Source organism: Rhipicephalus microplus, chromosome 2 (assembly GCF_043290135.1).
Source record: "Rhipicephalus microplus isolate Deutch F79 chromosome 2, USDA_Rmic, whole genome shotgun sequence".
NCBI lineage: Eukaryota > Metazoa > Arthropoda > Arachnida > Ixodida > Ixodidae > Rhipicephalus > Rhipicephalus microplus.
The window spans coordinates 291,389,137-291,406,026 of record NC_134701.1 but is presented as its reverse complement, the minus strand read 5'-3'; the positions used below and the strand labels follow the sequence as shown (position 1 = coordinate 291,406,026).

Below are 16,890 nucleotides of genomic sequence, written 5' to 3'. Positions count from 1 at the left end.
CCTGTATCTGCCCATTCTCATTTGTTTCTTTCTCTCCCTATTCCTTGTTCTTTCCCCTCTCTCTTTTTATTTAACGTATTTCTCTCTCTTTCTTGCTTTTTTTCTTTCGTTTTGTGTCGTTCTTTTCATATTTCTTGTTTCTCGTTTTTATGCTATGCTTCACTCTCCGTTCTTGCTTTCTCTCCCTCTCAGTTTCCTTTGCCTTGCTGCACTATACGATACAAGGTTCTGCTATGTTCTGCTAGCGTGCCTAAATAGACGAATGTGTACGTGGATTATAAAGAATCCCCCCTCGCCAAGAAATTTCTTCAACCAAGAATTCCTTTCTTTCTCTTCCGTGCGATCTCTTTGTGAGAGCAGCGTTTTGTGCAAGTTGGTATTTCGCGATTTCAGTACCTAACAGCACATCTACCATTTACTTTGAAAACGCCCTCAATCACAACACTGTTTCCCTCGAATCGGGGGCGAAGAATAAGCGAGCGTCAATAAGCGGCCCCAAAGCGAAGTGGCAGATTAACGGTTGGTAACGGTGAGAGAAACAGTGTCGTCATTGAAGGCATTTACGAAGTGCACATGAATTGTAGATGCGCTCTTTGGTGCGTCGGTTTCGGTTCAGCCCCCTCAATTAGCCAGCTTTCATCGGAGGTGTGAGTGGCTTGCGCAGAATGTCTGGCCGTTGCTTTCTGCTCCTCACGGGACGGCTTTAGGCTCGCCCATAGTAGAGTACCTAGTACTTTAAATCGTTACACCCACTTTTTCTAAACGCACATCGCTCCACGTTGATTACCATCGGCCGCCTTTCCAAAGTTTCCAAGTGACTATGAACTAATCGTAGGAAGGACTTTAATTCGCTCTTCGGACCCGACCGCCTATTTCTACTGGTTAAAAAGGTAATTGTTTTAATTTCTGTAAATACTGCCGTAATTTATGTGTGTGCGCAGCTTAAAATTTCTTATTTCAAAGCAATAAGAACGCTGCAGGTAGCACGCAGATGCCTCCTTTCTTTAATTTTTAAGTAATATTGGACACATTTCTTGAAACATCCGGTATATAGGTTGAAAAATAATTCATACGCATTTCTTGGACAGAAAGCTTCTCAGCGAAAAAATCGTCCTAGTTCGCGGACCGAACCCCAGACCAAAACCTTTCTGATATGGTAACTCCGGTTGACTCGATTTGCAATAATCAGTGTCCATAAGTGCTTCGAACATTCGGTTGATTCCCCCTGCACTGCCCTTGCGCGGCTGAAGTGGTAAAGCTAGCGCGGCCCCGAAAGGCCTTGGTGCCGGCTTCAATGCTTGCACTATATCTTTGGCTATAACTGCAGTGCATTTTTTTCTGAGCAATCTGTTTGGATTCTCTTGCAGTCTTGGGCTATGAACATGTGTTGTCAGATTTCTCTTTCATAATCCTTGCACCACCATGCAGCATTTCGCAAATTGCATTTGAAATATCCGGGAATTTAAATAAAAAAAGAAATGTGGACTAGATACGCCAGCAAATTTATATCGCGGTGCCAATGCGACAAAGCATAAGAGGATGTCATCTGGCATATCGGTGTCTAAAGCCGCGATTATGTTATGGTTAAGGTTTGCGCAAGTTTGTTGATTGTGCAACGAAGTAAAAACGGCGCTAAACTTTAATGGTGATGTAGTGATGATGATGTCAGAGGGATGATAGCACATTGTAATAGTCGTCCTGTGTGTCTTAACTTCCATGGCATAAATGTGCCCACATATCAAAAATAAAGATCAGTTGTAAGCCGGCGCTTCTTGTCGGCTGCCTTTCTTTGTGCTCGTCTGAAATCCAACGCTATTTTGCCTTCTTTGCTTGATTATGTGATAGCTATTTCATTTCAACAAAGCACTCATTTGGGCTGGTAAGTGCAAGCTTGATATATATGTTGCTTAATATTGCGCTGCATGGGCATAACAGGGGGTACACGCTAGCATAGACACAGGAGAAACATCCAGAGTAGGTGGGCGCACATGTGATGTGAAATATTTAACTCTACGGGGAACTCTAATGGAGGCGCAGAACAACACCGATAGAGGTGGGCACACTACTGCGCGACCCGTTCTGGTTGTGTTTCGTCTGTGTCTGCGTCAGTGTGCATGCTGATGCCGTTCAGTATTCTGCAACATTCGTATATATCTAGCCATTTCACATGTGCAAGGTATTGGAATACCTTTTTGATGGGCTTAACAGCGGCAAGCTTCTCTGTACACGCGCACGAGGCTTCAAGGCGGGGAGTTCAATACTAAGCCTCAGTGCGACCTTTTCACACACACGCTGACGCCGAGCCACGCGGCGCTGTCACAGGCCCTGAACCTGGTGCAGTCGTACGTGTCGATGTCTGTGCCATTGTACGTGTCGTACGTGCTACAATCGACTGCCGCATCGGGTGGCTGGCAGCACAGCGACATGGTCACCGAGCTCAAGATCAGCTTCGTCTACAACACGGCCATCCTCTGGGACCACGGCATATCCACATACCTAGACTCTCACCTCAACGGTCAGTCTCAATCACCTGTTCTGAATACGTCAACAAGGCGTAGTCTTTGCTAGCCAATAAATATGCAGCTCTATTGCACTCAACGTCAACCAAAATGACTTACAAGTATGCATAGTTAGTTCATTGTTTAGTTATTGTTATTCAGTGGAGTAGTTTACATAACCTTTATAGAGAGAGATCTGATTCTTAAGTGAAAAGTAGATATAAGTGAGCCCCGTAACTGTCTGCATCATGGTGCGACACCTCAACCGTAGCTCACTAGGGATGGTGGTAAGAAGGGATTAAAAGGATAGGCTTAAAAGGTATTGAGATAAAAAGCGGAGGAAGGAGAGAGCGTGACGCACGGACAGCGACACCCAGAAGGAAGGAGAAGATAGGAAAGATGGACACGGTCGCAGGAGTCCGAAGACGAGACACCACTCAGCGAGAGCTCTTGTCGGCGGCAGGAGATGGCGTAGGGCGAGCCAGTCGGCCAGAGCTGCGTTATCGTCGGAGATCGCGGGGGCACAAACGGTCGGCACGAAATCCAGAGAGGGAGTCCTAACCTTTAGTATCCTCTTCCATTACATGTATCATTACATGTATCCAGCATACAGGATAGCTGAGGCTGACTCTTCTATTTTTTGCATTATTATTATTATTATTATTATTATTATTAGTAGTAGTAGTAGTAGTAGTAGTAGTAGTAGTGGTGGTAGAAGTAGTAGTAGTAGTAGTAGTAGTAGTAGTAGTAGTAGTAGTAGTAGTAATAGTAGTAGTAGTAGTGAGAGGAAAAGGGAAGCGTTAGTTACATGAAGCTGCAATTACCGTTACCGTTGTATTAATCCAACGCTTTTTGGGAACAGAAAAAATCATAAGAAATGTCTTTTCGTTTATAGTACTGCTTCTCGGTTTTAGCGATGCTTCGACTTTTTCTTACCGTCTTCGCAGGCAGCATATACCCGACACAAATGAGGATCAACGACAACGGACAACTAGTCGTGCGATTTCGCACAGTCGCTGGCTTTCACGGACAGTATATCCTCGAAAGCAGAGGTAAGCATCTAATATTTCTAATGATATTTTCTTTATCCTTTTCTCGTAGTGTTAATGCGCCAAAGACGAAGCATGTCGGGGTGCTGTTTTTGTATAAAACCACCCGAACAAAACCTTTATCACTTCTTATTGAACCAGATGTGTGATCGTTTATGGATGATGCTGTCGTTTTTTTTTTCCTTGTGGCGCAGAACTAAAAAAGATGTCGTACGTCACGTCCGAAGAGCAGCCTGACGTCACGTTCACGCTGAAGCTCGTACGACGGGACGCAACTTACAGCGGAGCCCAGCAGGAGTGGGAGTTCGTCTCGGACGTTGCTGTACGTGACTCTCCTTTATCGTTACGTTACATGACAGTTTTACTCTGGCCGTGCAATATTTTAGATGCGAAGCGGCTTTTTGACCAGCCTGTGTAACACTGTCCCGTCCTACAAACGCGCCGCGCACTGCAAATGTTGGCGCGGTTGACAAGTAGGTTACGCCGCTGCTAGGCGATGACGACACGCTCCCCAGACAGTCAACACCATCTAGAGAAAATTCTTTCCAGGCCGGGGCGCTCCCGCGGGCCCGTGAGTATATGTCATCAGTAAGGGGCCCACCACAGAAGGCCCACGTTTCGGCTAGACGCATAGATGACGTTGGTTCTCTGCGCAGCTTCAGACTACAAACGGGTAGAAATAACCAGGTGGAGGCTAACTGATAGGTGGCTACAATCAAGGTGCGAGTGAAATTCAAGCCTTCAACACAGAGTGATAGTACTTAACTTTATGGCTAGGTGGCGTGAGCCACCGCCCGGTCTAAAGGGCACAGCCGGATACATCCATCCATCCGTAAGGAGCCTCGGCGTGGCGGGCACATTTGGATGAGCTGTGAGTGTTGGCTCGGAGGCACGCAGTATAATAGTTGTTGCTTTAAAAGGACTCGTTGTTGGGCTAGTTGGTATAACATTTCAAAAAGTTAATTTGAGCACAAACACACCACACATTCACGTACACACACACCCAGGTATCACAGGCACACCCAGGGATCGAGCGATGTACGTGTTTGATGCCTGGATGTGCGTGTGCGTGAATATGCTGTGTGTTTGCACTCAAATTAATTTTTTGGAATAGTTGTTCCTGCTTGGATATTCGTTTTTGGGTGTATTTCGGCAACAGTGAGTGACCTCGGTGTTTATCGTGTGTTATGTGAGCCGAACAGGCTTGTCCATAGTTAAAATCGACGGCGAAATGCCAGGGAAGTGTTGTGTGCCCCGGTGCAACGGCGATTACAATACAGGCCTTAAGCTTTACGTTTTCTCGTTCCCTCAAGCCGACGAAGCAAGACATGCGTGGATATCTGCTATAGTCGACGTGAATACCTGGTCGTGTCAGCGAACTCCGGTGTAAGAAATTTTGAATGCGTTATAATTTTCTCACGCATGTTCTGGTATCGTTGCGTGACGAGTGTTGCAGTTTGAAGCGTGTTACGCCTAAATGCGTCAAGCAGAGCCCTGAATGTGCTGTTCATGTTACGAGGTAGCCGTACTGATGCTACGATATGCTTCTTTTGTTTATGTGTATGAGCGTCACTTTAGAGCCGAAGGCATCATTCGGGAAACAAGCTATATTGAACAAGCCATATATGCCGCACAATGACCGCACCACTCTCACGTTTGTGGCTACGAGCTGAGGTAGTACAGACAATGTACCCTAATTGTTCAAGCTACCTGTCCATAGAAAGCTCTAGAAGAGAGGACCCAGAGAGCGAGCGAATGCGCTTAGAGGCCGCTTCCCTTGAGAAAGTACCCACCGAGTCAATTCTCACTGCCAAAAAAGAGGACGAATCAGATAAGCTTTGCGATTTGAAAGATGTCACAAACTTCGTTCGAGGCAAGAAGCTGACATTTTGGCATGTCATCGAATGAAATAACCACGTTATTTTGGCTCACATTTGTAACAATGACACTCCTTGGATTAAGTACTCTGTTGTCGTAAAAACCGACCTAGCTCTTGCAGTAAATGTTGCAAAAGCATCAGCGAAGTGGCTCGGATCCAAGATGGTAGTTCTGTTCGCCATCGACAGCAAACGACGGCTGCTGGAGTTGCTGGAAGGAGTCGAGGGGTTCGACAGTGCCCAAAGGTAAAGCTCTGAAAACTCAACCATAGACATCTTCAAAACTGTCTCTTCTCTTCTGAGCAAACTATCCACAGCGCGAGAAAACGATAACACCCCTACCATTCAACTGCTCGTTAAGGAAGTGAAGTTAAGGTCAACAAAAATGGGCGACAGTGCTACTCTGTAGAATTTATGGTGTACTGCTGCGTACTATTTACTATAATGCCTCACGCGTACAAGTACATGCGCTGTCACGGGAGCATCTTCATGTCACACCCAAGAACCATTCGGTCAACATGTTCGTCTTTCGGAATGAACCCCTAACTAGATCATCAAGACAATATATTCCTCCACTACATGGCCAAGAAGATGTCCGAGCTGAATTAGCAGCAACGCTACGTGACTTTGATGGTGGACGAAACTCATTTATAGCCATTTTTTTTTTACAATAAGAAAGGCACCATCACTGGTATGGCGTTCAACAACGCAGAAGCAGCAAATAGCGCATTTGTATTTATGGTACACAGCCTCATGTGCAAGTTTAACGTGGTAGCACACATTGTTCCCGTTCAAAATGGTTATATAAAATTTATGTGCAATATTTTAGGAAAAATATTCATGGGTTAGAAAAAAAATTGGATACAAAGTAATATGTGTAGTGTCCGACAACAACGCCGCGAATTGAAGCACACTGGTGCCGTTTAAGTACTTGGTGAGCGAGGTCCCTCAAGATGTTTAAAAAAAAATATCACTGGCAAACGATTTCGGGTTTCCGCACCCATCATTTCCCCACAGGTTACTGTTCTTTGTCATCGACCCGGTGCATTTACTGAAGTGCGAGCGCAACAACTGGTTAAAACAAAATGACCAGTGCTTCTGGTTCCCTCAGTTCCAACTAAACACAGTGGGGCAGCGGCGCATGCGGTATGCGTATTTAACAGTTAAAGACGCATATAATTTAGACTGTGAGCAGCTACTCCGGTAGGGCTACACTTTGTCCTGGAAGGCTGTTTCCCCTACATTGAGAAACAGAATATTATACCTGCTTTGCAGGTATTCAGTCAGTTCAGACCGAATGCACTTCGTGTCAATGGAGACAAGCACAACCTGAAGCACTACGAAGAAACCACCACTTTCATTGATGTAATAGTGAGATGGTGGAAAGTTGTAGACGTAAAGACTCCTTTCAAAGAACTGAGACTAAGGGATGACTTGCAAAAGCCCGTTTACCCCTTCTTTATTCGATCCCATCGTTTCCTTCTTGAACGATTTTTCGGACTGGCTGGAGGAGCGGAAAGAAAGGAGAACAGATGCTTGTAAGTTGTCTGATGAGACACATGAGCCTCTTATTCACACGACTCGAGCGTTCATTGAAATCAGTGCATATCGCTTTGAGGAGCTCAATATGTTCTTTGTGTTTCTTATGTAGTTCCAAACAGACCTTCTGGAAGACCGTTTTGGTTGTTGCCGATGACTGGCTGGCTCGCAGTATCATTTGTTCGTAAAACAGATTTACGAGTGCGAGAACAAGATGCGACTGCAAAGCACATTACCGCAAATCAGCATGGCGTCCGCACTCGACAACGACCAAAATCAAAATTGGGAAGAGCTACAAACGTAGGCAGCAGTGCCAAGTGGAAAATTCAACGTTGTTGTGACCGTGGAGGCGCTATTAAAACTGAGGGATTTCGTTCCAGTGGTTGCCTATGTTGCTGGTTGCTTGACGCACATCACTCTGAAAAGGTTAAACTGTCACAAATGCAGAGAGCTCCTCACAGTTGACAAGAATGTGGCAGTTTGTCCCGACAATCGCATGTACAGGTTTGTCAAAGAAATTGAAAGGGGAGGACTGGTTTACCCAGCAATGCCAGCTGTGATTGCAGTGGCTCATAATTACGTTGTTGTGGAAGAGCTTTCCAAATGTGCCGAATTTCTAACAGTTCAAAACCAACGTCAAGTGGCCACGGAACTAACACTGCAACTGCTCAGCGATGAGAAGCCTTCAGATTTCGACGTCTTTGATAAGGGACACGCAAATGAAGTGGTACTGCTCAGATATATATTGTGTGCGGCATGATCATTCTGCTTAAGAACTTTTGCCGACGATTAAGCAACAAAATGTCGGACCCGGACAACAAGACTAAGAAGCGGAAGCTGCAAACTCCAACAAATAAATGAATAAAACGCCGGTGAGTGTAAATATCGCAGTATCTTCTGTCTTCTTCTTCCTAATTTTATTCAGTATGTCACATGTGTAGCTGCAAAAAAAAAAAAAAAACGTCAGCCACTAATGTCGTCCCTATTGCCCTTCGGCGCTCTTAGGGTGTCTGAATAAATAGTATAAGGACTTCTGTTAAAGTGTTCCCACGCTTCCATCGGCCCCATCCCGGCTACGTCACAGAGGCATCGCCCCGGCCTTGAGTCTCGAGGTCGTTGCTGACAGTGCGCGCTGACGTCACTCTCTCCCTCGCCTGCTGCGCGCTCGGCTCTTCGGGTGACTCGTCCGTTCACCCGCTACACCTGCCGCGAACGCCTCTCACTACACCACCAACTCGTCGGTTCACACGCAATACACCTGACGCGCGCCTAAAGTACGCGTTGAAACATGTCTGCGCGTGTCACCTACAAGACCTATGCCAGCCATTGCTTCAAACGAATCTTCCGGCGCTCACCACAGAATCTGCGTCAACGCCGTTCAATCCGTGACGCCACCCGTGCTCAATGCTGCTGCTTTGCACCCCATCAGGGTTCCCTTCGTAGAGATGGTCCAAGGTTTCTTTTTCTTAACAACTCCACTAGGTAAGGATGAAGGGGCCTCGCAACACTTCTTTAAACATGGTGAAAAATGCCGCCACTCGGTAGTCTGCTCCTGTTATCTCGGGAATACGCGAGCCAGACCACTGCACGTAGCAGAGACGTTTCAAGGCTGCCCCCTAAAATTTCTGCTTGTCCCCTCTCCCCCCTTGCTTGCTCAAGAGCAAATATATCCGAAATACGGCGTATAAGTTACCAGCATCATTGCGGTGGTGCATATCATGGGTGACGGGAGTGCGGCCATCCTTCCGTCGCGCCACATGATCCGCTGCGGAGAAATGTCGCAGCTCCGCTCGCTCAGAGCCTGGCCGTTAGAACTCCAGCACGTGAACAGGCAAAGTTCTGACGGCTGCTTCGCGGGCGCACGCACCGTTTGAACCGTAGGTGCGTTCGCTTCAGCGTGAGTGGCAGGCAGATTCCAATAATCATCTAGACTCGGCCTGCTAGACGGCAGGCAGAAATATATTAGGCAAAGACGAAATTGCCAGCTGAAACCGGAGCAAATGGAGACTAGACTATAGCATATTTAGAGAAGCTTACGAAGCACGGCAGTGTGAAAATGTCGCAGCTACTGTAGTGACTACTGTCGTTCAGTAGCATGAACTACAAAGAAAAGGGGCCGAACTTCAGTGAAACAATGTCTGCATATTCTTCGAAATATCGAGTCAAACATACATTTCGCTCGTAATGACAAAGCATACTATAGTGTTAAACCTCAGCCACTATTTCCAGTTGGTCGAACCACGTCATTGAACGCCTTGCTGATGGATGGATGAATGCAAAACTTTATTGAAAGTTTTGTGGTGCGCGACTTAGCGCACAGCGGGTCGCTCTTACATTGGCACAATCAGGTCAAGCCCTGCCACCAAATAGAGAATACTCTGGACAGCCCATAGTTGATAAAACATATTTATTGCTTCTTAGATGCTGTAAGAACTTGTCCTGATTATGTTTTTGAAATTCGAGGGGTTAGAATATTTCAAATAGTAAAACAGTCTTGCAAATTCAAGCGTAGCGTATATATACCAAACCACTGAAATAAAATGTTTGAACTATATATATACGTAGAAAGGTTGCGTAAAGGAAACATGGTATCGTATCGCGTTTAGTGCACTCGTTTTTCCACCGCGTGTCTTTAGCGCAGTCCCGACATGTGTGTTCAATATTGCGCCAGCTAACCAAGGCAAGGTCTGTACGACAACTATTAGGTTTGTAATATTAGCGTATCCCTAATTCTGGCATTCCTCGTGGTTTTCTTGATAAGTTTCGTTCTCTTTAAAGCACCAGGCTTGGCATGCATGATTTCACGCTGTCAAGTTGTGGTCGGTGCATTCCCCGTATTTTAAAACGATGCGTTTTGGGTTTCTACAGCTGAATCAAGTATTGGAGAGCACCTAACTTGGCTGGTTCTGGTGCACTCGTCTGCAAAATAAGACGGCGAACAGTGACGACAATTGGATGAAGACAAGTGAACAAGACGAAACTGCATCTGCGTTTTGTGCCGAGACATCGCAGTGCACGTGCGCATTCTTTCACACTCGCAGCCATGTCTTCTTACTCGCTTGCAATAGGCTAGCTGATTGCATGTATCATTGATTGATTGATATGTGAGATTTAACGTTCTAAAACCAACAACATATGATTATAAGAGACGCCGTAGTGGAGGCCTTCGAAAATTTCGGCCACTTGGGGTTCTTTAACGTGGCCCCCAATCTGAGCACATGTACCTACAGCGTTTTCGCCTTCGTTGAAAATGCAGCCGCCGCTACCCTCGATTCCATCCCGCGACTTGCCGGTAAGCAGCCGAGTACCTTAGACCACCGCGGCAAGGCAACATGGATAGAAGGCAACTGATGCTGTATGTGGCAACACTTTGTAACTGAGACAGAGTAAGTTTTAATCACGTTATGCGAGTAGCGTATACGTTTCACGCCAACCGCGTGCCCCCGTCGAATGGCGAGGGGGGGGGGGAGATGAACAACAAGAGGGAAGGTAGGGAGGTTAACCAGGCACATTCCCGGTTTGCTACCCTACGCTATGGTAATGGGAAGGGGGACATAAAGATGAGACAGAGGAAAGAGAAGAGTAAGAGAGAAAAAAAAAAGGATTGTCAGTCAATGGGCTGACGCGTATACAGCGGTGGCACTATACACAAAAGTTAAAGGTGGTCACGTAGGTCGAATGGCGAAAATGATGAAAAAAACAAAGCCCTCCTTCTGCAAAACGTTACATGTAATCTATATACATGTAATCAGCTATATTACTCTGCAAGCGACTAAGACATGGCTTTTACCATGAAAATGGGCGCACGTGTGTTGCGTTGTCTAAAACCCCAACGCTCAACGTTATGATGGCACGATGCGTTTTATCTGATTGTGGTCGCCACTCGGACGTCCCTACTTCTTTTGACGACGGATGTACATAATTAAAATGGCACAGCGCTGGACACAGGACGGTGCAAAAATGACAGACGAGAACGTTGAACTAACGACCACTATGCAGGGTGTCCCACGTAACTTTAGCCAGAGTTTAAAAATAGGCCAGAACACGTAATTACGACGCGACCAAAGGCATGTTGCTCACCGTTGCCTGGATTTAGTCAGACTGTTTTTGTGTTCTCAAACATTGTTTAATTACATATGTTTTATTAACTAACTTTTCAAGAAAAGAAGACAGATAAAAACCTTCAGTGAGTGTAGATCGGTTTGCAAAACGCCCAAATATATAGTTTTGAACTTTATATCAGTTAAGTATTAGTGTTTTTCTGCTAACTACTAATGCCCGCAAAATACAAAAAATACCACGTGACAAACGCGCGCAGGCGGGTTTGTCACGTGGAGCAAGCGAATGAGATGAAGAGACCTGTTCGACATAGCATATGCCGCCCATGTAAAACACCACTAATTTGTGCTCCCTCCCATTTCCTTCTTGCACCACCATGTCGATGTGGCATGTTCGCATAGCATCGCACTTGTTCGCAAACCCTCACGAAGACCGGTGCACCGGTAGAAACCGTTGGAAATAAAATTAAGGCAGCCAATAGGTTGTGTCTCCTCTTCTTCTTCTATATATATATATATATATATATATATATATATATATATATATATATATATTGTTACACGCAAGAAGTACACGAAAAGGTTGAAAAACAGGCGAGCCTGGATGGTTCGCGTTTACTTCCACAAGGGGTCTCGAGACAGCACACCCAACGTCGTCTTCCTTCTTCACCTTTTTTCTGAATCTTCATTCGCGCTGTATGCGCCGTGCATTGCAACCGCTCGTGACATTTCCCCGTTGGCAGACGAAGCCCGCCGGGCGAGTCACTCAGTGGTTCGTGCATTGCATAGCTTCATGCGAGCGACGTGCGCCACTTCTGTTTTAGCCGAGCGCCGTCCAGTGCTTGTGAGCCGTGCTATGCGGTAGTTGACCTCACTGAGGCGTTCGAGGATAACGTAGGGCCCGACATAGTGAGCGAGAAATTTCTGGTACAGGCCACGTTTCCGTAAAGGCGTCCAGAGCCACACCTGATCTCCAGGATTGAAGTGAACATGTCGGTGACGGTCGTCATAGCGGATCTTTGACCGGTCTTGCGAGGTGACGGTGCGTAGCCGAGCGAGGCGTCGCGCTTCTTCTGCTCTACAGAGAATCTCGTTGATCGGCTCACTGTGATGAGCAGAGTAGGGAAGCATAGTGTCAAGATTATAGCGTGGTGGACGAGCATAAAGGAGAAAGAAAGGTGAGTAACCAGTGGTCTCATGTCTTGCGGTGTTGAAAGCATAGGTGATGAAAGGCAAAATTGTGTCCCAGTTTTTGTGCGCGGAGTCGATGTACATGGACAGCATGTTGGCAAGCGTTCGGTTCGTGCGTTCCACTAGACCATTAGTCTGTGGATGGTATGGAGTGGAATGGCGGAAGCTTGATGAGCACAGACGAAGGGTCTCTTCGACAACATCCGCGGTAAATTGCCGCCCACGGTCGCTGATTACGATGCGAGGAGGTCCGTGTCTGAGGATAACTTGAAACAGCAAGAAGATGGAAACGTCTTTTGCTGTGGCCGACGGCAGTGCTGCCGTCTCACAATAACGGGTTAAGTGGTCTACGCAAACGATGACCCAACGATTGCCGTCTGTGGATCGCGGAAAAGGGCCCAGAAGATCTATACCAACTTGCTCAAAGGGGGTGCTAGGAGGCGAAACAGGCTGAAGGCGACCAGACGGCGCGTCAGTTGGTCGCTTGTAACGCTGACATTGGGTGCAGCTGGCGACGTACCGTTCGGTATCATTGCGCATCCGGGGCCAATAAAAGCGTTCCTGAGCACGGTAGAGTGTTCTTGTGCATCCAAGATGTCCGGAAGTTGGTTCGTCGTGCATGGCAGATAATACGTGACTGCGAAGGCTCTTGGGGACAACCAAAAGGTAGCGCGCACCGGTAGCCGAGAAGTTCGTCTTATATAGGGCGCCGTCACGTAAGCGAAAACGATTGTCTGCAGCGGACTCCCGCGCGGCCGCGAATAGCGGCTGTAAGCTGTCGTCTTTCCTCTGCTCTGATATGAAGGTATCCATATCCGGAAATCCCGTGGACACAAAAGCGATGTATTCATCAAAGTTGTCCGCGTCACATTCAGTCGTTGGGAGTGGCAGGCGAGAGAGACAATCAGCATCAGCGTGTCGCCGGCCGCTCTTGTAGGAAACAACGAAATCATACTCCTGCAGACGGAGCGCCCAGCGTGCTAGTCGACCAGAGGGATCCCGAAGATTCACAAGCCAGCATAGAGAGTGATGATCCGTGACGACAGTAAAGGGGCGCCCGTAGAGATACGATCGAAACCGTTGCACAGCGAAGACGACCGCCAGACACTCTTGTTCGGTGACAGTGTAGTTGCGCTCGGGGCGACTCAATGAGCGGCTAGCGTACGATATCACATGCTCGCTGTCGCCGACACGCTGAACTAGTACGGCGCCAATGCCAACACCACTAGCATCGGTATGAACTTCTGTCGGTGATGACGGATTGAAGTGGCGAAGAATAGGCTGGGACGTCAACAGTAGCTTTAGCTGCCGAAACGATGAGTCGCATTCCGAGCTCCACTCGAAAGGAACACCTTTTTGGAGAAGGCATGTGAGCGGATGAGCTATGTCAGCAAATTTGGGAATGAAACGGCGAAAGTAGGAGCATAACCCTAAAAAACTTCGTAGCTGCTTCACAGAGCGAGGTGCCTCGAATGCCTCCACAGCTGTTGTCTTTTGTGGATCTGGTCGTATACCTTCTTTGTCGATCAGGTGTCCCAGCACAAGTGTCTGTCGTTCACCAAAATGGCACTTTTTAGAATTAAGCACAAGGCCGGCCTTCCTCAAGCAGTTCAGTACCAAGTCCAGGCGCTCGTTATGCTCACGAAATGTTCGGCCGAAGATCACAACGTCGTCTAGGTAGCACATACAAACTTCCCACTTCAAACCGCGAAGTATAGTGTCCATGAACCTTTCAAACGTTGCGGGGGCGTTACAAAGCCCGAAAGGCATCACGTTGAATTCAAATAGTCCATCGGGCGTTACAAAAGCGGTCTTCTCTCTGTCATCCGGGTGCATAGGGATTTGCCAGTAACCTGATCGTAAATCCACAGAAGAGAAGTAAGAAGCCGCAAAGAGGCAATCGATGGCGTCGTCAATTCGTGGGAGTGGGTATACGTCTTTCCTAGTAACGGCATTTAGGCGACGGTAATCGACACAGAATCGCCACGTGCCGTCTTTCTTCTTCACCAATATCACTGGAGCTGCCCAAGGGCTAGACGATTCCCGAATTACTCCTTTACCCATCATTTCTTCGACTTGAGCGCTGATGATCTTTCGCTCCGCAGAGGACACACGATATGGTTTTTGACGAATTGGTTCAGCGGATCCTGTGTTGATGCGATGGCGAGTACGGGATGCAGGAATCGATGTGGGGCCGTCGTGCTGTGCAAAGTCGAATATTGAAGAGTGTTTCGAGAGCAGGGCCATCAAAACACGACGTTCATGGTCACTGAGCGATGTAGCTACCATTCCGAGCATGTGTTCGTTTGCGGTGTGCGAGACACTGGTTTGTGCTGTATCCGGTAGTTCTGTAAGCACTGCCATAGGTATAAATGACTCTCCCTGAAACGTAGCAAGTTTTAGGCCTTGAGACAGCACTACGGCTTCAGTGGAGCAATTTAGCGTCCATAGCCCTGCGCATCCATCGGTAACTGAAACCATACAATACGGAACCAACACATTTTTCTTAAGACAGTTTCTATGGACCGGTTCCACCGCAACATCGAACGAAGTACTAACAGAAGACGAACAAACAACAGGAACGCGCATCGCGGATAAAGCGGGCACAACAGTGTCTTCAGAAACACAAAACACACTCTCTTGCTGGGATGATTCTTCTAAGAGCGCAGAGGACACACTTCCGCAAATACTGAGTTCTCCTGTTCGGCAGTCAACATTGGCGCCACACAATTTCAAAAAGTCAATGCCGAGAATTACATCGTGTGTGGAACGCGGAAGCACGGTAAACTCAGTGTTAAAGGTTTGACCACCCAAGGAGACATCCACGTTACACACACCAACCGGGTATAATGAGTCCCCACTCACTCCACGAAAGCTTGTGCTGTGGTCCCAATGAAACATAACCTTGCGTCCCAGCAGGAGGAAGACGACGTTGGGTGTGCTGTCTCGAGACCCCTTGTGGAAGTAAACGCGAACCATCCAGGCTCGCCTGTTTTTCAACCTTTTCGTGTACTTCTTGCGTGTAACATTTGGTGGAGCTGTGCTGGGTACCTCCCACGACCTACGACGGAGCCGTCAGCACCAGAACTTCGTAGAAGCCGTCGCCTTGCCGGACTTTCGCCATCGCGCCCCGACATGTCTCTGGAGCAAAATGACCCCCTCAGCAATGCCTCGGCAAGACCACCGCTGTATCAGCATTACCGAGAGCCACGGCCGTTCTCAGCAAAGCCAGGGGAAGACTTCGATGAATGGCTGACCCATTACGAAAGGGTAAGCCAATGCAACAACTGGAACCCGGCCAGCCAGCTCAGGCATGTCGTTTTTTATTTGACGGACACGGCCCTGGTTTGGTATGAAAACCACGCCGACACGCTTACTACATGGAGCAGTCTTATTGAAGAAATGAAGAAGTGCTTTAGCGACTCGGACACTAAGAAGAAACGAGCGGAAACAGCTTTAGCTCAGAGAGCTCAGGTGATCGGCGAGACTTGCACGACATATATTGAAGAAGTTCTCAAGCTGTGTAAGACCATCGACTCTCGAATGCCCGAGGAAGATAAAGTGGGACACCTTTTAAAAGGTATTGCGGAAGACGTCTATAACTTCCTCATTGGAAAAGACAACCTGAACACCGTATCAGACGTGATTCGGTACTGCCGCACATTCGAGGCGCTGAAAACTCGCCGAATCACGCCGAAGTTTGGACGGCTAGCCAATGTCACGACTGTGGCCAGCGTTGACGCGAGTCCGCAGACAGACCTCTCAGCTACCATTCGGCAGATTGTCCGTGAGGAGCTCCTGCGGCACGAAGAACAAACGCGTTATGCGGTGCCGCGTTGCGCCTCCGTCGCTTTCCGAGACGCCGTCTGCGCATCTCCTCCGGCTACTTGGCAGCATTCGGTGAATGCTGCGGATTGTAACAGCTACCGACACGACCCGCATTATGGCCAGACCGAACAACGCCATTACGACTCGATTGATCGGCGTTTTGATCAGCATCCACGCGACGTTCGCCCACGAAGACCCAGCACTGCCTACGACATCCAAGGGGAGGGGATGAGTTACTCTCAGCCTGTGGCCGCTGTGGAATATTTCAATCAGCGTCCGGAAGTTCGCCCTCTGCCCGTGTGTTACAACTGTGGCACGCCTGGCCACATAGCTAGGTATTGTAACCGACGTCGGGCATTCAGCAATGGACAGTCGGGATCGTTTATGCAACACGGTGGTCGTGCAATGGACACTAATAGGCCAGGAAACACCACTTTTGAAGGCTACTTCCGAGAAGAAAGAAGCCGTCACTTCCCTCTGGACAGCTATTCTGGAGAACAAGAAAGGTATCGAAACCGTTACCGCTCTCCTGCCTCCGAACGTACTCTGACACCACCACCAGCTTTCCGAGCGTCTCGATCTCCATCTCCCAGACGGCGTGTGACGTCATCATCTCCTCGACGCCACTTCGCGTCACCACCGCCGGGAAACTAGCCAGCGCGGCCGATGGAGGTGAGGTCGCTGGAAAATCATTGCAACCGCTCGTGACAATATATATATATATATATATATATATATATATATACGTGTGTGTGTGTGTGTGTGTGTGTGTGTGTAAGCAAAATTGAAAATAAAAGCATTTGAAATCATTAGGGGGGGGGGGGGGGGGTCAACCCCCCCGGCTGCGCCG

General features: G+C 47.8%; 1 protein-coding gene across 2 annotated transcripts in view; it reads left to right on the top strand.

Annotated features, from left to right (window-relative positions):
• LOC119177990 (FRAS1-related extracellular matrix protein 2) overlaps positions 1-16,890 on the top strand; it is a 290,210-nt gene that overhangs the window by 251,895 nt on the left and 21,425 nt on the right. Inside the window, exons 18-21 of one of the 2 annotated variants that reach the window (XM_075882253.1) lie at positions 2,323-2,515; positions 3,446-3,550; positions 3,742-3,869; positions 9,832-11,500. In XM_075882253.1, coding sequence (XP_075738368.1) covers positions 2,323-2,515; positions 3,446-3,550; positions 3,742-3,869; positions 9,832-9,858 — 453 coding nt within the window. In that variant the 3' untranslated portion in view covers positions 9,859-11,500. Of the gene's footprint in view, positions 1-2,322; positions 2,516-3,445; positions 3,551-3,741; positions 3,870-9,831; positions 11,501-16,890 lie in introns of those variants that run through there. The other variant, XM_037429165.2, reaches the window with a different exon arrangement.